This window comes from Micromys minutus (assembly GCF_963924665.1).
Source record: "Micromys minutus genome assembly, chromosome: 13".
NCBI classification, from domain to species: Eukaryota; Metazoa; Chordata; class Mammalia; order Rodentia; family Muridae; genus Micromys; species Micromys minutus.
In genome coordinates, this window is record NC_137982.1 from 8,200,306 (window position 1) to 8,222,224 (window position 21,919).

Sequence of the window (21,919 nt, forward strand, 5' to 3'; positions counted from 1 at the left end):
GTCCTATGGAAGAGCAGTACACTTTTTTTCTTTTTTCATTTTATTTCTTTATATGTATATGTTTTACCTGCATGGTTTTTTGTTTTATTTTGTTTTAAGATTTATTTATTGTGTGTATGTGAGTACACTGTAGCTGTCCTCAGACACACCAGAAGAGGGCATTGAATCCCATTACAGATGATTGTGAGCCACCTTGTAGTTGCTGGGAATTGAACTCAGGTCCTCTGAAGAGCAGTCGGTGCTCTTAACCGCTGAGCCATCTCTCCAATCCCCCTGATTGTGTTTTTGTACCACATGCTTGGAGTTCTCACTGGGGCCAGAGAAGAAGTTGGTTTCCCTGGAACTGGACTTTCCCACAGTGAAAAGCTCCCACTGGGTGGTGGGAAAACTAGGCTTCTGGAAGAATCACTCCAACTTTTAAATTCTTGTTGTTTTTGTTTTGCTTTCTTTGGGATGAATGTCTCATTGGGTAACCCTAGCTGGCCTAGAACTTGCAAAGGAGATCAAGATGGCTCTGAACTCACAGTGAGAGACCTCCTGCTTCTGTCTCCAGAGCTCTAGTATTAAAGGCACACCATCATGACTGGTCTGAAATTCTTTCTGTGAGTATTGACTTCACCTGTAGTTCATTTGCTATGAATACTTAAGATTGGGAGATGGGGTAATACAGTTAACTGGAAGCTGCTGGACTCAGCCAGCTCAACTGCTTTTATGTCAGCATGGACTTGAAACACCTAGCAGGCCTTAAGAAAACTAGAGTGAGGCTGAAGAGATGGCTCAGTGGTTAAGAGCACTGTTGACTGCTCTTCCAGAGGTCCTGAGTTCAATTCCCAAATGGTGCCTCACAACCATCTGTAATGGGATCTGATGCCTTCTTCTGGTGTGTCTGAAGACAGCAACATGTATTCATATTTATTAAATAAAGAAATCTTTTTTTAAAAAAGAGAAAGAAAAAAGGAAAAGAAAACCAGAGTGGCCAGAGCTCCTGAAAGACCTGGCCTCATCCAGTGCTGTTTCAATTTGTACCAGACTTTTCTTTCACAAGCCTCTATCTAGATGACTGTGTAACCATTCCACTCAGGCCAGAGTTGGAGCTGGCCTAGCACCCAGAAGCTCAACATCCAGAAGAAACCTTGAAGGAAAGACTTTTGGGAGTCAGGGAAGGAGCATGAGACTCAAGACTCCAGAGGGGCTGGAGAAATGGCTTGGCAGTTAAAAGGGAGGAGGTGTGGGGATGTGGAACAGTAGGAGGGTGGACAGAAGAGAATAAAATCTTGAGTATTAAAAAAAAAAAAGCTTAGAATGATTAACTTCAACTTTTAAAAGACCACAGCTGCTGGGGACTGAAGAGATGGCTCAGTGGTTAAAAACACTGGCTGTTCTTTCAGAGGTCTTGGGGTTCAATTCCTACTACCCACATGGCAGCTGTCCAAGATCCAAACAGACATATATGACAGCAAAACACCAATGCACATGAAATAAAAAATAAATTACATGTATTTTAAAGACCACACCTGCCAACCCAGACTATTATACCTAGCAAAAATATTATACTCAGAAAAGAAAAACTTTCCATGATAAAGCATGGAAAAGGAATCTATGAAAACTAGGTAGGGTGGAGAGGTGGCTCAGTAGTTAAGAGCAGTGACTGTTCCTCCAGAGGTCCTGAGTTCAATTCCCAGCAACCACATGATGACTCACAACCATCTGTAATGGGATCTAGTGCCCTCTTCTGGTGTGTCTGAAGATAGTTACAGTGTACTCATTCACATTAAATAAATAAATAAATCTTTAAAAAAAATCTAAGTATTCTCTATAGAGAAAACCAACAAGAATGGTTTACACTGAAGAGAAAGATGAACACACCCAAGAGGGTACAAGAAAGACTATAGTCTGTGTGGTGGTTTGAATATGCTTGGCTTAGGGATTGACACTATTAGGAGGTGTGGCTTTATGGGAGTAGGTGTGGTCTTGTTGGAATGGGTGTGGTCTTGTTGAAGGAAGTGTGTCACTATGTGGGTGGGCTTTGAGGCCCCTCTCCTAGTTCCCTGAAAGTAAGTCTTCCTCTGACTGCCTTTAGATCAAGATGTAGATCTCTTGGTTGCTTCTCCAGCACTGTGTCTGCCTGGACACTGCCATGCCTTCCACCATGATGATAAAGGACTGAATCTCTGAACCTGTAAGCCAGCCCCAATTAAATGTCCTTTATGAGAGTTGCCTTGGTCATGGTGTCTCTTCACAGCAATGGAACCCCTAAAACACCATGCTAAAATGAGAAACAGGAAAACAAACACCACAAAATTGACAGGTATGTACTGGTAAGCCAGGCTCAGGTTGATTTTGAAGTACCTATGGTTCTATGTAACTGAGAATGTCCTTGAAATTGTGATCCTCCTGCCTCTACCTCCTAAATGCTGGGATTATAGGTATGCAACACCTGCCTATTGATCATCCCCTGTATGGTAGGCAAGCACTCTACCAACTGAACTATCTTTCCAGATCCAGTGACTTACATTTTATGTTTTGTTGTTTATCTCTTTCTCTTAGAATATAAACTCCACAAAGGCATGAGTATTTTTCTGTTTTATTTAATAATTCGTCCCTGGAATTTAGAGCCCCCCCTCAGCACTTGGTGAATGAAGGAATGAACAAATGAATGAATGAACGAATGAACGAACGAGGATAGCTGTTGAATAGTTAGAGCTGCAATTTCTGAGAAACATAATAAAAGTTTGTGGCTAAGATATTGAACCTAAGGGTTCAGAGAATTCTGGATTCAAATTCTAGTTCCTCCCAAACAGAGAATTCTGGATTCAAATTCTAGTTCCTCCCAAACAGAGAATTTTGGATTCAAATTCTAGTTCCTCCCAAACAGTATGATGGTGCATACCAACAATTCTAGCATTGCAATGGCAGAGGCAGAAAGATGAGTTCCAGGCTAGCCTGGGATATGTCAGGACCTTAAAAGACAAGCCCTCCCCCACTAGTTTACCCATGTATCCAAGGCTGGACCTAAATTTAACAATCCATAAGCCTTAGCCTTTCCTGGTTATTGGGACTGTAGGTATGAGTCATCATTTCTTCCAGAGGAGCCGACCCATCTTTAAGCGCTAGGACATTACTCATTGGTAGTGTGAGCTCTGGAGTCAGGCACCTAGGGGACTGTTTACATTTCCTGCCTCAGCTTGGCTCAGCTTGGGAAAGGGGCACGCTACAGAGCCTCACTCCACTGTCAGGGCCAGCAAGATGCTGCAGATGAGGCACACAGATCCCACTGAGCAAAGGTGTGTGAGTGGCAGGCGACCGCAGTGGCCAGCCCTTGTCCAATGAGACCTTTGGAAGTGTGATTGTCACCTTTCATCTCCTTCTCTGTCCCTGTCCACGTGCTGCCCAGCTATTAAGCTCGCCTCTGCTCGGGCACTGCCCCAAGAGGCTGGCGTCTGCCAATAGCACATGGGAGCGGTTTTCATACTGAACTGGACCGGGAGAGATTTTCCTTCCCGGTGCCCTTTCTGGGTGATTGATGCAAATGCAAAGCTGGTTAGGATGGGCTCAGGCTGCTGCCTGGAATAAGTGACCTGGGGATCTTCCTGGTGAATCTGGAAGGCAGACTGATGAAGTGTTTGATGTCAGGAATAGGGCCAGAGCACATGGGTCACTGGGGACAAGGTCTAGGTGCTGGGTGCTGGGTCGTGAGCTCTGTGGCTTCCCAGCAGGTCCTCCAGGCACCCCTCAGTAGTGAGGCTTTCTGGAATAAGACAGCTGTCTGTCCCCCTCATCCCAGACCCCACTCGGTTTGGGCCATGTGACTGCGGACAGTGGTCTGAGCAGACACGAGGTCTGCTGTTCAAGTTGTGTCCTTGTTGGTCTGTCCACTTTTCCCTTCCCTGTGGTCACTCGGCTGCCCATGTTTCCCAAAAAGCACTTTCAGGCCCACTCATCAGGATTGGGGTGATTGGGGGCTCCGAGTCTGAGTCTTCATAGTTCTGATGGGCTGGAATTTAGAGATTCCTGCCTGCCCTTGCTTCCCAGTGCTGTTCGAGAAGGTGTGAGTGAGTGTGTGACTGTGCTGAGGCACTATCCAGGGTCTTCCCTCAAACTACCTATTCCTATGAGGCAGGGTCTCTTAGTCTGAAGCAAGCCCCAGCCATTCCCCTGTCTCCACCCACTTCCAGAACTGGGATTACAAGTCCCTGTGAGACAATGGGTTTGTTTTAAGGGTGATGGGATCCTTAAACACTAAACTTACTCCCCACCTTCCAATGACTTTTTTTTTTTAAAGGCAGGATGTGGTGGTTTAAGAATAAGAATGGCTCTCATAGAATATTTAGACACCAGAGTGGAATTGTTTTGTAGGATTATTAGAATAAGGAGGTATGGCCTGTCACTGGGGGTGGGTTTTGAGGTTTTGAGCATCACGCTGGTCATGCCCCAATCCCCAGCCCATGTTATAATGAAGTAAGCCTCTGATACTATAAGATCGCCACAAAATGTTCTCTCTTGTATGAGCCCTTCACAGCAGTAGAATAATGACATGAAACAAAGGGGTTCACTAAATAGAACCTTATAGCCCGACAAAGCTCAGTGTGTGGATCAAGCTGACCTTGAACTGCCAGAAACCTGACATCTCTCTTGGAGACTGTTTTTCATACCCACCAGTACACCTGAGATGACACCCAGCTGCACCTGCAGACACTCTTTACCACAGAGGAACAAGACCACATTGGGCAGGAGGCTTCGAGAGGTCCTGAGTTCAATTCCCAGCCACCACAATGTGACTCACATGAGATCTGATGCCCTCTGGTCCGGGTGCCAGAGGCACTAAACTCATGAACTACTAAACAATGTGTGGATTTGGGTTAAAAAAAAATGTTAGTGATTTCTTTCTTAGTGATTCCTTGCAGGGGGAAGAAGGCCAGGCCCTGCCAGGGGTGTGTGCCTTTTTTCTTGTTGGTTCTTCTTGAGGCAGTAGAGGGGAAAGAACATCAGTGGAGGATAAGACTTGGTCTTATGAGATTGGGGGGGGGGGGGCTAAGTCTTTGTCTTACAAGATATTTAGGGTTGCTGTATAATGAAAGGTTTCCTATCTAAGCCTAAGTTACCTTGCTACTGTAGCTGATCTGCCTTCTGTGTTCCTCTGAGGCCAGGCACTGTGCTCTCTGGCACCTTATCCTAAAACAGAAAAGGATCAAATAAATAGCCTTTGTACTATCTCAACAGGATCTGCTGGGCTCTAACTTTCAGCCTGCTAGTTGGGAATAAAAAGGGACACATAGAAAAGTGATTACAGTATCTATTACAAAGTTGAAAAAAGTTTCCTATGAAAGCTATCTAAGGGAAAAAGCAGAAAGATCCTAAGCTTGGGGTGGGGGGAAGCATTTCCTGTCTCTTCTCTTTGTCCTCAGTACTTATACATCTTTCAGAATACATGATCACATGTTACAATCACAAGTTCACACAAAAAATCAAATCATAAATTGAAATAGAAGTTTACAACAGAGAATGTTTACATGCATGTCCATTAGGAGTAATTATCTGGCTAGACATCCATCACCTGTCTCAGCTCCACAGGTTCACTGAAGGTTTAAAACCATAGCTAAGATATTAGTGAAGTTTTGTATAGATAAAGCCAGTCAATATTTTATTCTCTGTTCTAGCACCTATAAATCTTTAGTTCCCTTTTTATGACCTTTGGTTAATTGTTTTACAACCTCTTTGAATGTGCTTTGTGTCTGGTTACTGTCTAAGAACAATTAACTGGTGACACTTAGGAGACTAGCAGAGTTCTCATTGCAGTTTTGACTATCAGAAAAGGATCTATACTAATCCCACTATAAAAGAGCTTAATAATCACTGATATAATTTTAGGAATTCTTATAGGATCATCATTAAGACTTAAGAAGTCATCTGTTTGTTTATATAGCATCACTGCAGTACAGGACATCTTTGCAGGTCTGCAGAGATCTGCTCCATAGGGTGTGCTGTTACTTAATGATTGCTATATATGCTTAATAATAACAGGAAAAGCATATTAACAGCAGGAATCTTTCCTAAAATGAATTCCCTTACAGCCTTGCTTAATAAGGGTGAATCTATCACAGATTATAAAATAATTGGAGGTGAGCCATCTCAGGATGATCACCTGCTGGTTATTAGCTTGTCCTGTTATAGTGCCTGAAAATTCCTGAATGTACTTATCCTTTATGGGAGGGACCTCCTAACAAAAATGGGAGCTTACATTTATTCCTTCCCAGAGGGTTGCATATCTGTCCGGGGAGATTCAACTTTGGTCTGTGTCCTTTCACTAGAAGATGAATACCATCTAAAACTAAAGAATCGAGAAACAAATCCCCATTGCCCTTCCTCAAACAGCTCATAAACCTGATACCACAGGTATGGGCTAAGACTAACCCTTCAAGTTTGGCCTCTCATTCTCCTCCTGTCATGGCAGGTTTGAAGGCTACTGCTAGCTCCATTAGAGTGAAGCAGTATCCTTTGTCACCAAGTCCCTTCAGGGTATCAGGCCCCAGATCAACTGTCTCCCTAACTATAAAGCCTGAGACCCTGTCATTCTTCCTGGAACACACCTCTGCTGCTAGTTAGAAAGCCCGGAGGACAAGATTACAGACTAGTGCAAGAGTAATCAAAAGAGTGGAGAATATTCACCCAACAGTTCCAAACCCATGTATGCTCTTGAGCTTCTACTACCAGATAGACAAATGTATACAGTCTTGGACTTAAAAGAGGCCTTCCCCAGCATTCCTCTAGATAAGAAAAGACAGCTACTTTGAGTGGCAAGATCCAGAGAATGGATTCAGTGGACAGCTGACCTGAACCAGACTACCACGAGGATTCAAAAACTTACCTACCATTTTGGATGGAGCACTCCACCAGGACCTACGTGACTACAGGCAGACTGTGCCACATGTTTCTTTGTTTCAGTATGTGGATGATTTGCTATTAGCTGACATTGATGTTGACCAGGTTTCTTCTGGAAAAATTGGAGAGAATGAGATATAGGATCTTGGCTAAGAAGGTTCAAATTTGCATATCCGAAATGACCCACTTGGGTTTCCAGCTCAAGGGGACTCAAAGAAGTCTTTCTCTCACCCTGTAAAGAAACTATCTCAGGCATCTTGGACTGGTTTTTGCAGGCTCTGGATACCAGGTTTTGCTGAAATAATTAAACCCCTTTGTGAGGCCACCAGAGGGCAGGAAGAGCCTTTCATATGGACAGCAGAGCAGGAAAAAGCTCTTTGAGATTTGAAATCAGTACTGTCAGCTCCTGCCCTGGCACTGCCTGATGTGATTAAGCCCTTCCAGTTACTCGTGAACAAAAGCCAAGGCACTGCCAAGGCGTACCAACACAAACCATGGGCCCCTGGTTACAACTAGTGGCCTAAGAAATCAGACCCAGCAGCAGCAGGATGGCTAAACTGCTTGAGGTATGTAACAGCTACTGCCCTGATGGCTAAAAATGCAGACAGATTAACTTTGGGACAGTCTCTGATCATAACTACTCCATGAGCTATGGAGAGAGTTCCCAGAAGCCCCCCTGACCACTACATTTCAAATGCTTGGCTAACTCAGTAACTCACTGATACATGACTACTTGGAAACACTGTAGTGTGTGCATTGAACCTGCCAGACCTGACTGAATGACCCTGGCTCAAAGCAGATCTCACCATGTATACTGATGGAAGCAGATACATGGAAGATGGTACCGGCATGCAGGGTGACAATGGTGGACTTGGATAAGACCTTATGAGCATCTCCTCTCCTGAGTGGGAGGAATGTCAGCCCAAAGGCAGAATTAATAACCCTCACTGAGGCACTTAAATTGGGCAAGGACAAAGTGGTCAATACCTACACTAATAGTCAATATGTATTTGCTCCTGTACATGTTCACAGGACAATATACAGTGAAAGGGCACTACTGACTACAGAAGAAAAGACTATTAAAACAAGGGCTGAGACGGCTCGGTGGCTAAGAGCACTGACTATTCTTCCAAAGGCCCTGAGTTCAATTCCCAGCACCCACATGGTGGCTCACGACCATCTGAAATGAAATCTGATGCCCTCTTCTGGTGTGTCTGAAGACAGCTACAGTATATTCATATACATAAATAGATAAAAACAAACAAGCAAACAGGAGATCCTAGATCTCCTAGCTTCTCTATGACTCCCAAAGAAAATGGTAATCATATATTGTCCTGGACATCAGCAGAAACAGACCCCAGAGGCCATCCATAATCATAAAGCAGCCCTGATGGTTAGAGAGGCCACCAAACAGCCTCTCCCACATCTGCCAGTGACCCTTCCAGACCCGGTCCTGCTTGAACACTCAATTTATTCCACAGAAGACAACCAGGCTTATCAACTTCTACCTAATACCCACATACCAGATGGTGACGTACAATGGATGAAAGATTCTACTGAAAACTTTGGGCAGAACTTTGATTTAGGATCTCCATGCTAGCACACATTTGGGAATGGATAACATGAAAGAATTAAATAAATAAATAAATAAATAAATAAATAAATAAATAATTGGTTAACTAAGGGAGTGGGGGATGTTGTTACTAGATGTCATCCTTGTCAAATGACAAGCCCAGCTCCAAACACAATGCATGCTAAAAGAGAAAGAAGACCGTCATCAGAAATCTACTGGGTAACAGACGTCTCTGAGGTAAAACCAGGGAAATTTGGTTACAAATATCTTTTATATTTATATTTATAAAAGTTTTATAGATACCCTCTCAGGATGGACTGAGGCATTCCCAACCAAGAAGGAAAGTACTCAAACTTTAACAAAGTCATTGAGGAAATAATACCTTAGTTTAAAACTCCCATGGCCTTGGGATCTGACAATGGACTAGCCTTCACCTATCAGGTTAGTCAAACTTTATCAAAAACATTGGTGGTAAACTGGAAGCTTCATTATGCATGCTACCCCCTCTGAGAGTTCAGGCCAGACAGAGAGGATGAATCAGACCCTTAAAGGGACCGTAACTAAATCAACCCTAGAAACTGGCAATGACTGGGTGACTCCTTTCCTTTTGCTCTCCTTAGGGTTAGGAACACTCCTTATATAGATGGAATAACTCCTTATGAGATAATGTTTGGGAGACTCCCTCCCACATGTAAAGGCTGAATTGTTAGCCGAGATTTCTTTATGATTTATTTTATTTATGTGAGTACACTGTAGCTGTCTTCAGACACACTAGAAGAGGGCATCAGATCCCATTATAGCTGGTTGTTAGTCACTATGTGAGTGCTGGGAATTGAACTCAGAACCTCTGGAAGAGCAGTAGTGTTCTTAACCGCTGAGCCATTTCTCCAGCCCATTAGCTGAGACTTCTAATCATGATATCCTTAAGTCAATCCAGGCACTCCAGAGCATCCAGACTGGCCTGAATGCCTATGTTGGACACCAACAAGAACTAGGCTCACCAATCACCCCTCCTTGGTTCCAACCTGGAGACTTAATCCTGGCTAAGAGACACTGTAAAGAATCCCTTGCTCCTCGATAGAAGGGATCCTACACTGTGATCCGGACAACCCCCATGACAGTCAAGGTTGATGAGATCTACACCTGGATCTATCATTCTCATCTGAAGTCAGCCCAGAGATAGACTGCCCAGTCTCATCCACAGGAATGGTGAGAAAATGTCAACATTCAGAGCAAGGATGGAAGGCAGAGCAATACCCAGAGGGCCCTCTGAAGATTAGACTTGTTACAAATTAACTTGTTTTCTGTTTTATTTTTTATTTTCTAATTATTATTATGTAATTAAGTACACTGTAGCTGTCTTCAGACACACCAGAAGAGGGCATTAGATCTCATTATAGATGGTTGTGAGCCACTATGAAGCTGCTGGGATTTGAACTCAGGACCTCTGGAAGAGCAGTCAGTGCTCTTAACCACTGAGCCATCTCTCCAGCCCTGTGTTTTATTTTTATGATAATCTCTTGTTTAACCCTAGGACTGGAAAGACCTATAACTATAAGTCAAAGACTTGGCTATGGAGGTTATCTGATACTAAAACAGGCAGAGTAATAAAAGATTTATATCATGGTGATTATAATTGTCACAGAGTTTTGTGACTTATGGCCAGACCTAGGTAACATGCCTCAAGATTCTCAAGTTTATCATCCTTCATGGCTGGGCCACACATACCTGGACATAAAGGTGCATGGTTGACATCATAGCGAAAGAGGACTTTTAGGACAGGATCAACTTTATGCATGCTCTGCAGAAACCAGGTCTATGTGCACTCAATTACCTGCTGATCACAACTGTCATCATTGGGGATGTGAGACCTGGGCCCCAGGATAAAAAGTGGACCATGACCCTTATACTGATATAAGGTTTACTTGTAATTCAGAATGTAAGATTCTTTCTTTTTTTTTAAAAGATGTATTCATTTATTATATATAAATACACTGTAGCTGTCTTCAGACACACCAGAAGAGGGCATCAGATCTCATTACAGATGATTGTGATCTACCACGTGGTTGCTGAGATTCGAACTCAGAACCTCTGGAAGAGCAGTCAGTGCTCTTAACCACTGAGCCATCTTTCCAGCCCAGCATGTAAGATTCTTAAGACTTGTAATCTGGTATAACTCTCAAATCTTGGGATCCTTTTTATCCCTATGCTGACTGGGAGGTTGGACATACCTGGGGTTCAGAGCTTATGTGACAGAACCAGACCCTGGTATGTTTTTTACAATCCAGTGAAACCTGAGGTCCTATGCCCAATGGGACCTCTGGCACAAATCCCAAAATGCAGTTCTGTAACAAGAGTTAAGTATTGAAACTTCCCAGGACCTGGGGTCAAATACCCATACCTACCCAGGTGTTTTCTCAAAACATTCCATATTCTCAGACTGCTGCCTCCTTTTGAGATCCCCGAACCCCCTTTTTTTACATGGGAACCCTTTAGTCAACAGTATAGAAGCCACTTTCAAGTTTCTCAATGCTTCTAGGCCAAATATGACTAAAGACTGTTGGTTTAGACCGTGAGCCTCCTTATTATGTAATTATAGCTACTATAAGAGCCTAAGCCCTTCCGACTCCTTAAGGCAGTCTCCCTAAATGACACTGCTTCCTGTCCTTAGAAGACGTCAATCTCTCTGGGGCACATATGGAGAAATGGAACTTGTTTTAGATCTCAAGAATATCCATGGCTAATGTCACTTTAGCCACACATGTGCCATGCTTCTGACACTTACCTGGTAAAACTGTCCAGTTCTCTTGGAATGAAAGACTAACCTCCTAGCAGCACCTAAAGGCACTTGGTTTGCATATACTATTTCCCATTTGTCAGGAGCTCATTTCACAGGGGAGCCTGAATTATGTGCACTTGTCCATGTGGTACCTGAGGTTACATACTATGGAGGGACAGCAGGGTGTGATCACATGGGCCTGTGTCCCAGCCAGTACACAGGAAAGCTGTACCCATTGTAATGTTAGTGTTGACTGGGATGGGCAACGCGGATCGGCAGCAATGGGAACTACAGCTCTAGTTCTGGTGGGGAGACAGAACTTCAGGCTCTTGAGTGAACAGGTGGAGAAAGATCTGGCTAAATTCCATTCAGCCACCCCATTTTTGGAAACACAGGAAGACTTTGGCTGATGTGGTCTAAAAAGCTGGTGAGCATTAAGCTCCTCAGGGAAGGAGGATCAGTATGGCCCTGGGGAGCAGTCTATCTTTACATTTTTGGCTAACAGCACCACTTCATCACTCTTTCTACCCTACACTGAGGACCAATCAACTTAGATTTCCATATAAAAAGTCTGCCTGAGGACAGACTGGAGCCGTAATTAGGTTTTCCTTATTGTGGCCCTGATTGTTTAGTCTGAAGGCTTTCAATAAACCATCATATATCCAAGACTGGTGTCTGAGTGGCTTATCCCAGGCCCCGATATAAACTACTATGTGGTTGCTGGGAACTGAACAGAGGTGCTCTGGAAGCAGCCAGTGCTCTTGTGAGCAAAGAACAGCAGTTATTCACCCTCGCCTGCCCAGTCAGACAGATGGGGACTGCAATTCTCCTTCTGAACATAACTTGCAAAGGAGTCTTTGAGAAAGCAGAACAAACTATTGACTTCCCCTTTAGCACTGAGATGGACATCAGCTAGGTGGTGGTGCACCCCTTTTAATTCCAGCACTCAGGAGGCAGATGCATTTAAGGTCAACTTGGTCTAAAGAGCAAGCACCAGGACAGCCAGGCCTACACAGAGAAACCCTATCTCAAAAAATGAAATTATTGAGGGCTGGAGAGATGGCTCAGCAGTTAAGAGCACTGATTGTTCTTTCAGAGGTTCTAAATTCCCAGCAACCATATGGTGACACACAACTATTTGTAACTGAATCTGATAACCTTCTTCTGGTGTGTCTAAATACAGCGGCAGTGTCCTTACATTTTTAAAAAACCGAGACATTATTTTGTGTGCACACAAAGTGAGGGCTATGTGGCCATGGTACACAAGAGGTGAGACAACAGCTTTATGAAGTAGATTCTCTCCTAATTTTATGTGTTCTGCAAATCAAGCACAGCTAGCTCATCATGAGCCATGTCTCCAGCCTCATGAATTTCATTCATAATCACGATGGTTAAATTTGTGAATTAACAATGCTGCCATTTCTCACTCCCAACTTTGACCTGTTCCTTCTCAACCCAGACAGGTAGCATTACAAAGCACAATCTTACATTCAAATCCCTGTCACACTTGCTACTCTGTGACCCTGGGAAAGTCACCTGCCTTTCTTAGGTCAATTGGACAATAATAAGAATTCTCATGGGGGGCTGGAGAGATGGCTCAGTGGTTAAGAGCACTGACTATTCTTCCAGAGGTCCTGAGTTCAATTCCCAGCAACCACATGGTGGCTCACAACCATCTGTCATGGGATCTGATGCCCTCTTCTGGTCTGTAGGCACAACATGCAGGCAGAACAGTATATACATAATAAAGCTTAAAAAGAAATTCTCATGGAGTAACAGCAAGAGTGAGCTGATGGGATCAATGGCAGGCATGACGGGCTAGTAGAGACAAGGATCAGAACCATACAGAGACTGTTTATTAACAAAAGGGACAACCACACACATCCGTCCCCAAGTAAGCTTAGAAATCATGGCACTGATAACCCCCACCCCTCCCAAAACCCCTCTTCTTTAGGACCACCCCAAACTTTGGGGGGCTTCTAGCATTTTTTTTAAATCTGGAAACTATATGACTATACTGTCTGGTCTCTCTGCCTTTTATGCCCCTGTCCTCCTGTCCCTGTGGGCTGTAGATAAAAATCTCCAGAAGGCTGCTCAGTCACCCGGGTTTAGATCAAAATCTGGATATAACTCCTTGGTGGTAACGCCTCGAGTCACAGCTGAAAGAAAGGAAGGATGGATTACTATCCAGAAGAGAATGTTAAAATCCAAACCAAGTGGTCCTGACCACTTCCACACCACCTCTGGGCCTAGATCCACACCTCACCATTTATGGCAAAGGTAAGCTCTGCTTGTCCATTCAGGCCTTGTTCCTGGGGGTTTGGCCTGGCCGCCCATGCCAACCAAACGTTTCAGCATGGCCTCTGTGACCCTGTTCCTCTTGCTGCTCTGCCTAAGACACACCTATCTTCTCTCTTGCCACCATCTTCAGACTTTAGTATCCCCATCTTTGCTGTTTTCTTCATAGAACTTAACACACTAGCATTTCGTCTACGGACAGCAGACAGAGAAAGTCTGCCCACTATCCACACTAAAACCTAACCCAGCACCTCAGAGTAGCTGGTATACAGTAGATGCCCAGTAAATATTCACCATAAAGTCAGGAAAGTGATAGAACACATGACCTAGAGATACTGTGACTAGGGCTCACTGTGGAACATAGGCTGGTCTTAAACTCTAGATCCTCCTGCCTTAATCCACCATTATACCTGACCACATCCTTTTTTGGTTCTGATCACTCCTTTTAGCCACTTTCATTTCTCTATTTTCTGCTCTCTTCTCTGGGACCCATTCCTAATGACACATGACTCCCCTCTGCTATGAACCTGGGTTCTTCTGAGCTGTGGGATCTTGGATGCAACAGGGATCACTGTAACAAGTGTTAAAACTTGGGCAGCAGCTGGTCAGCATTGCAGCTTTAAATATCATCCTCCTGGCTGAGAACACCAGGGTTTGCCACTCTGAGCCAGTGCGAAGTGCTAGTGAGCTTATATAAGGCTTTTACACAGTATCTTACCCCAAGCTGTTCTAGTCAGACAAATACAGAGACATCTGCATTGGTTCAAGACTCTGGGTTTAGTTGGAGGAACTAAATCCCACTGCCCTGGTCCTTGTTGCCACTTAAGCATGTATTCACTATAATTAACAAATATTCACTATAGTCCTAGTAGGTGCTAGGCCTTGGGGACAGAAATGACATGATGGAAGCTGTTTTTTAAAGTTTATAATGGGCCCATCCCCTCATTCCTAGCAATTAGAGGTAGCCATTGCATCTTGATGTCTCTGCAGGCCATGGAAGAGCAAAAACCATTACTGCAGTTTCAAAGGTGTGTGTTCTATTCAAAATCGCTCGCTCCCAAGTAGGACCTGTACCTGAGATCCTGGGGACTAAATAAAACAAGAGCTGTAGGCCTGCTTTGCTGTCACTCAGGGGAACAGAGGCTGGTGAGAAGAGGGGTTGGGATATTCCAGGAGCAGAATAGCTGACAGGTATGGGACAGTTGGCAAGTTAGGGGAACAAGGAGTAAAACCCAGCACTCCTAGGTAGGGGAGGAGCCATTTTCCCATCCCTTGAGACTCACCCAGCTTGCCCAGCAGCATCTGTGATACATCCTTGATGTCATTGTACTCATGGAGAAGGGAGATATGCTGCTCTAGTTCAATCACACGGTAGCCCCTGGGGAAGAACATCAAAGAATGAACATGATTAGGTATGCTGGTAAGGTCCCCTGATCAGGTTCACTATAATTAACAAATAGTCACTATAGTCCTAATAGGTGCTAGTCCTTGAGGACAGGGATGACATGGTGGAACCTGCTTTATTGAAGTTTATAATGGGCAGGGGATCTGCCCATCCCCTTGTTCCTAGCAAACTTGTCCCTTAAAGGAGGGATTTATGGTTACTATGTGACCCTAGCCTTAAGTCTTCAAGAAGATTCCCTTATCTAAGTAAAACTCAGCCTCTGCTAAAGTTAGAGTAAGGAGCATAAAGGGGGCCCAGGAGTTGTAGTAAAGCCAGGTTCTCCTAGGTGCTAAACTCCATACTCAAAGAACCCGTGTAGTGAGCAGTTTCTGGAAGAATGGACATTGTTTTCACTTCCCATGGCTTTCTAGACCCTGCTACTAGGCTTGTTCTAACCTGACTTCCTAGAATGGTTGCAAAGATACTCAGTACAACTTAGAATCTTTCCTATGGCAATCTAGTAAAGCTAGGTTTTTGTTACTAGGTATTGATTATAAGAATGTATGTGACTTGGGACCAAACCTAAGGCCTTATAAACAACAGGCGAGCACTCTCTGCCAGAGTTCCGTTGCCCTTTAGTTTTCTTGCAATGGGATAGAATCCAGAACTTTATGCTTGTGAAGCAAGGATTCCACAACTGCCTCGAAGTTATCTCAACCACACTGGGATGGCAACAAGACTTGCTCAGAAGTGGTTTGCCCATGCCTGTAACCACTCACTAAGAGGAACAGGAGAATCAGTCCAATGTCGTCAGCCATATATAGCTGTTTTAAGGCCAGCCTGGGGTCCAGTAGAGTCTCAGAAAACAAAATACTCACTCTGCTATTAACTGGGCGATCTCCTTGTCCAGCACCTCCTGCTTCTCCTTAAGTTTCTGAATGTCTTCGTTCAACATCTCCTCGGTGAGATCACCACCCTCATCAATCATGGGGAATGGCCGTTGCTAAACATTACAGATCAGAGCCTGAGTATCTCTCAACAGCAATCCCCTTTTCAGCTTGGTAATAGGCCCCTGCCCTAGGAATACCATTTATTTCTTTGTTCTCCTTGGAATTAGGTGTGGCCCTAAGACTGCAAGGACAATGGAAATGTCATCAGAAGTGACAGGTGCAATGTCTGAGGAATGTCTTTCCAGGGAGAAAACATGCCTAGTGCTGGCCTTTCTCTGCAATCTTGGATGAGGAAGCAGCCCCTTGAAGGCTGGAGCAAGATGGGCAAGTCCATATGGGCAGTTATTTGGGTTTCTCTTCCTACCTAAATCTAAGCAGTTTGGTCAGCAGTCTGACTCCAAGTCTCAATGTCACTGGATAAAAATCTCACTAGACAAATCCCTAGGGCTTAAACTTCATCTCTGCCCTTTTTGCCTCTGAGTCTGTAAAGAGCTCTCAATCTGTGGATCATGGTCCCCCACAGGGGATCGATCACACATCAGATATTTATAATTCATAACAAGAGAAAAATTGGTTGTGAAATAGCATAATATGAAGAACTGTATTAAAGATTATAACATTAGAAGGCTGAGAACCTGGCATCTAGAGCTCAGCTTATCTTCAGGAAGTTTTATGTTGAACTCCCTAGCAAGGAAACACACAGGAAGCTTACATCTGGCTTGTGATCAGTCACTTAATTGTGAGTGAGTGCCGTCTGCCAGCACTGGCAGGAGCTCCAGGAAAAGGCATCTACCTGGGCCCCTGTATTTAGAAGACACATAAGCCAAAGAGATCCAAAGACAAGAGTGGACCTGCAAGGTGGCTCCACTGGTTAGATTACTTGCCTTGTAATCCTGACAACCTCAAGTTCGATCCTCAGAACCCTGGTAGAGAGAACCAACTCCTCAAAATAGTAGTGTGAGAGCTGGTCCTGTCCTTCAAAGGCATAACCGAAAAGCAGGCCCTGAGCAGCACAACAGAGCTGGCCCTGCAGGCATGGGCGTGGGTATACCAGCCCCAAGGTCATTAGAGCTTCCTGCCCCCTTACCTGCTGTAACATTGGGTTAGTTGGTTGGACAGTGCTGGAGAGCTCCCCCTGGTGGTGAGGGTATGGGAAAGCTGGCAGACTGTTTAGTTCAGATAGCAAGGCTCAGACCCAGGGCTTTAACTTGGGTCTCTTCAGTATCTACCTCAACAAAGAACTGCTGGAGCACATGAAGGGCTAGTCCTGCAGATCTAAAGCTGCAGGATCTCCATGACACAGGGCAACAGGCTTTCCAGAAGGAGTCCCAGTGAGGATCCAGTACCGATAGTGTAGTAGAAGCCAGAGGCCTTAAACCAGATCAATGACTCATTGTAATGAACATTGGCAAGCAAAGAAAGGACGACGAAAAGGGTACAGTGTGGGACATACTGTGACATACTACAGCTTCCACAAGGATATGTCTTTTTTCCTATGCAGGGGAGTTTGCAAGGGCAGAGGGCGGGTATGAAGGAACAGGGAGATAAGTGGTATTGGGGTGCATGATGTGAAAGCCACAAAAAAAAAAAAAAGTTTAATGTACTGTATACACACAGTACATTAAAAATGTTTCAAAAGGGCCTGGAGAGGGCTCAGCAGGTAAAGGTATCTACAGCCAAACCTAACAGAGCTGAGGTCCCCTGGAGCCCACATGGTGGGAGAAACGACTTCTTTAAGTTATCCTCTGACTTCTACCAGCATACCAACCACAATGCAGTGCTTCTCAACCTCCCGAATGCTGCAGCTCTTTTATTACCTCAAGCTGTGTTGACCTCCAACCATCAAATTCATTGAAACTCCATAACTGTAATTTTGTTAGTTATTGAATCATAATATGCAAGATATCTGATATGCCACCCTTGTGGAGAGGGTGTTACCCACAAAGGGGTCGTGAGCCACAGGTTGAGAAGTACTATTATACCTCCTGCCTCAAATAAAGTACATGTAGTTTCGCTTACTTTCACCAAACAAACAAAAAAACAAAACAAAAAGGTTAGAGGGATACCTGGATAGCTGACACTATGTAGCAGCTCTGGCTGGCCCAGAACTCACTATACAGACCAGGGTAGCCTCCAAACTAAAGATATATTTGTCTCTGTCTGCAGAGTGCTTGGATTAAAGGATGTGCTACTATGCCTAGCAGAAATGTGTAAACATGCACGCATGCACGCACAGGGTTGCAATTCTTGCAGAGGAATTGGTTTAGTTCCCAGCACTCATGTGGGGTTCACAACCACTTGTAACTCTAGTGCCAGGGGGTTAGACCTTCTGACTTCTAGATACCAGGCATGCAAATAGTGTCCGAATGCGCAAGAGTGATGCCCCCCCCAGCAAAATCACTTATATACCTAAATTAAAACCCATTTTTTGTATTTCTATTTTTTAAAAAGATTTATTTTATATATGTGAGTACACTGTAGCTGACTTCAGACACACCAGAAGAGGGCATCAGATCTCATTACAGATGGTTGTCAGTGCTCCTAACCACTGGCATCTCTCCAGCCCTACTATTTATTTTTAATTATGTGTTTCTAGGGGGTATGTACGCATGAGTGCAGATGCTGGAGAGGCCAAAGGCATTATAGCTCCCCAAACCTAGATTTCTAGGAGGCTGTGAACCACCTGGTGTGGGTGCTGGAAACTGAGCTCAGGTCCCCTATGAGAGCACACTCTTAACCATGTCCAATGTCTTCTCCACACACTGTCCACTGCACTTTGAGACAGGGTCTCTCTGAACTTGGAACTCACTGATTTGGCTAAATAGCTGGCCAGCAGGACCTGAGGATTGCTGTCTCTACCTTAATGCTGGGATTACATGTTTGTTTGTGTTTCTGCATCCAGTTTTAACACAGGTTCGAATGAATTTGCGTGGGCCCATTCATGGCAAGCACTTTTCCCACAGAGCTATCTTTCCAATCTATCCTAGTGTTTCACCTCATTTCTCATCACCTGACATGTTCAGTTCATTCCTAATTCACACCACTGTTACCTCGGTAAATTCTGAAGAGACAGGGACTTTGTGTCTCTCCATTGCTGACACCACAGTGCCTACAACAGTAGTTGGGCACAGTAAACAATATTCATCAAATGAAAGATCCAACAACTAATTATGAGTCTAAAAAAAAAAAAAAAAAGCTTTGAACAATGTGTTAAGGAAGTGTCTAGAATTGCTAGAGCGAGAAGTAGAGGGCAAGGCTTCCCAACAAAGCTAAGCTTCAAAGGGCGAGTGGGTGTTATCTGGGCCAGCAGCAATAATAAAGCATTAGCCTGAAAGTGCTGCTCTGCTGCTACTCAGGTAAATCTCAAGCCTTAGCTTTGCAAATAAAAGAGAGAATTCAGAACAAGCCCAGATGAGGAAAACCTGGGGTTCATAAAAATGCATTCTTACTAGATTTAAGTGTAGCCCTGCTCTCTTTGGAACTCACCACATAAACCAGGTTAGTTACAAACTCACTGAAATTCACCTGCTCCTGCTTCAGCCTCCCAAGAGCACCTGGTATTTAAAGCAAGTGCTACCACTCCTGACCAGGGTTCATGTCTAAACTACAGTCACATATAGACTTTTGAAGTCAAAGATTTGCCAAGCAACTTTAAAGTCATCACAAGATTCCTGATTCCCTGCCTGACAGGTCTACAACAAATAATTAGAACCTTCTGTCTCAAGGACGCAGAAAACTAGGTTATTATTCTTACTGTAAACAAAGTTAATGTCTTATGAGATTCCTAGAAAACTCCTGGGTCAGAAGTGAGGCTTGAGCCATGGTCTGGTCTTAAGTCTGACTTATTGCTACCTTAACAATTCTATTTAAAAATATTTCCCCCTAAGAAATATTGGTTGCAAAAGAAATAATTCAACTGGTGCCAATCTAATGGCCTGAGTTTGGTCCCTGGACTCACACTGCAGAAGAACCACCTCCGAAAGCCATTCCTTGACCTCCATACTCTGTGACTTTCCAGTGCCCACAAGTTCATTTTCAAATGTAATTTTAAATTATATATATAAAAACAACAACAACAACAAAAGACAAGGCCTTTAATCTTGGTACTGGGAGGCTGAGGCAAGGACAACTCTGAATTCAAGGACAGCCTTGACTCAATAAAACAAAGTAATAGTAATTAAAAAAAAGAATACTTACTGTTTTTATGTTGGTATCATCCACAGCAAATACTGTGCTGGAAACCCTGATTCTAAAAATCAAGGTGCTATCTTTGTTTTTTTCAAAATAGGTTTCTGTTCTTTGTACACCAGGCTGGAAGACATCCCTCTGCCTCCCATGTTTTGGGATTAAAAACTTGCACCGCCACTGCCTTGCTCAACCCTTTTTTTTCCTCCCCAAGTCTAATTCACCCTGCTCTCTAGCATTTGAGTTGTATTCAACTAGTGTGGACTACATAGTGAGACCACACAAGGGAATCCTTGAACACAGACTAAGTTTGGGACCAGCTTGCCTCCATCTTGGGCTTAAAAGCCATCTCACAGTACATACAATCTAGACTCAATCCTCTTTCTGGTTAAACTCTTGTTTCTCAAGGATTGGGCTATGACCCACCTATAACCTTAACTAAACTGGTTCTGCATGGCCTGTTCCAGGAATGGCAACATGTCTTTGTTCCAAAAAGTTGTTCATAACCATCTTGAAACCCTACCTTTGATTCAAAAGGACCACCTCTGACTACCTGTTGTTAGGACTACCTTGTTCTGCCCACCTTGCAGCCATGTCTTTGTCTGAGGAGGCCGTTCATGTATGCTTATGTTCTGCATCTTTAGCCCCACCAAACCCCCCATTTGGAAACCCCCTACCCTGAGTTCTAAAAAAAAGCCTTGTTGACCTCTAGAGCCCCACTTTAGGGGCTGTGTATACGAATAAAAAACTTGCTCTAATCAGTTATTTGCATTATTTGATTTGGCCATGATTTCTCCTCCCATTTTTGGGATTAACAACTGTCTCAAGGCGGGGTGGTGGAAAGAGCAAAAGAAATTACTAAAGAAGAGTGAATCATTATTTCACCAAAAAGAGTACTTCTAAAAATCCATCTTTGGGGGATGAGAAATGAAGGACTCTGAGTTTTGGGGTAGCTCGGAAAAATAGGGGTAGTGTAGGGAGTGGCCAGCATAAAGATGGAAAGATTCCTCGACTGTGAAACCATGCAGGATTGGTGGCAGGCTGGGTTAGGGGAGAAAGCCGCGAGCAGGAGCTGTTGGAGAAACGTAGGCATCGGTCAGGTAGGAAAGGGAGGGCAGAACCCCACGTCTGAGAAAGGACTGAGCTTGGCGGCGGAAGGCTCAGGAAGAGGGAGGTGAAGGGTGGGTATTGGGATGCAGAGGGAGGGTGGGGCAGGGCTGATATACTCACCGGTGATCGGTAGCCGCCATGGTAAATTCGGCTGAATTCTGACTCACCCCTGGGGAGAAACCCGAGGAAAGGGCTGATGAGGATGGGATTATCGAGGGGGCGCGGGAGGCGCAGCGGCAATTGGCTGGGCCGGGGCCCAGATTTCGGGGCATTACCCGACCTACCGAGATGGGGCAGGGGGCTTTGAGGTCAGGGTGCGCAAGTTGGGAAGGGGAATGTGTGGAGGACGGGTGATGGAGAGGCCTGGGAGGAGACGGGAGGAGTCGGGAAAGAGCTGTGAAATGAAGCGCGGCGCGCTCCTCACCCACCTCCTGAACCCTAAGGTCCGGGGCACCCGGAGAGGGGTGGGCTTAAACTCTGAAGGGTCCAGGGTTGGGGCTAAACGGCTGCTTCAGGTTACTAGAAATCAACGACGACGACTGAGTCGACCAGGCGTCCCACGTCCGGCTGCGCACGCACCAAGCTAAAGCGGTTCCGCCCCTTCCTCCCATAGGCGGCTGTGAGGGGTCATGACTGCGCGCGCAGCTCTCATCGTTGACTCCACCCGTTGCTCTCGCCTCGAGACCGCGTGACCACGCCTCCCTGTCATTCATCGTCCTCATCAACCAATAGGCTTGGAGGTGGTAGGTCTCGCCGGGTTT

General features: G+C 44.6%; 1 protein-coding gene across 1 annotated transcript; it reads right to left on the reverse strand.

Moving 5' to 3' along the window:
• Window positions 1-13,149: 13,149 nt before the first annotated feature.
• Window positions 13,150-21,753, reverse strand: SWI5 (SWI5 homologous recombination repair protein). The gene is made up of 5 exons (XM_080927040.1): window positions 21,587-21,753; window positions 21,279-21,327; window positions 15,792-15,916; window positions 14,813-14,907; window positions 13,150-13,390 (listed from the first exon to the last, which is right to left on the reverse strand). The coding sequence occupies exons 3-5, from the start codon at window positions 15,899-15,901 to the stop codon at window positions 13,326-13,328; spliced, it is 270 nt and encodes an 89-aa protein (XP_080783166.1). The 5' UTR covers window positions 15,902-15,916; window positions 21,279-21,327; window positions 21,587-21,753; the 3' UTR covers window positions 13,150-13,325.
• Between the last annotated feature and the right edge of the window lie 166 nt (window positions 21,754-21,919).

Coding starts and splice junctions, on each gene's coding strand:
- SWI5 (XM_080927040.1), bottom strand. CDS start 15,901: ATGATTGATGAGGGTGGTGATCTCACCGAGGAGATGTTGAACGAAGAC. Junction 14,908..15,791: donor ATCGCCCAGTTAATAGCAGA/GTGAGTATTTTG, acceptor GTTCTTCCCCAG/GGGCTACCGTGTGATTGAAC. Junction 13,391..14,812: donor GATGCTGCTGGGCAAGCTGG/GTGAGTCTCAAG, acceptor CCTTTCTTTCAG/CTGTGACTCGAGGCGTTACC.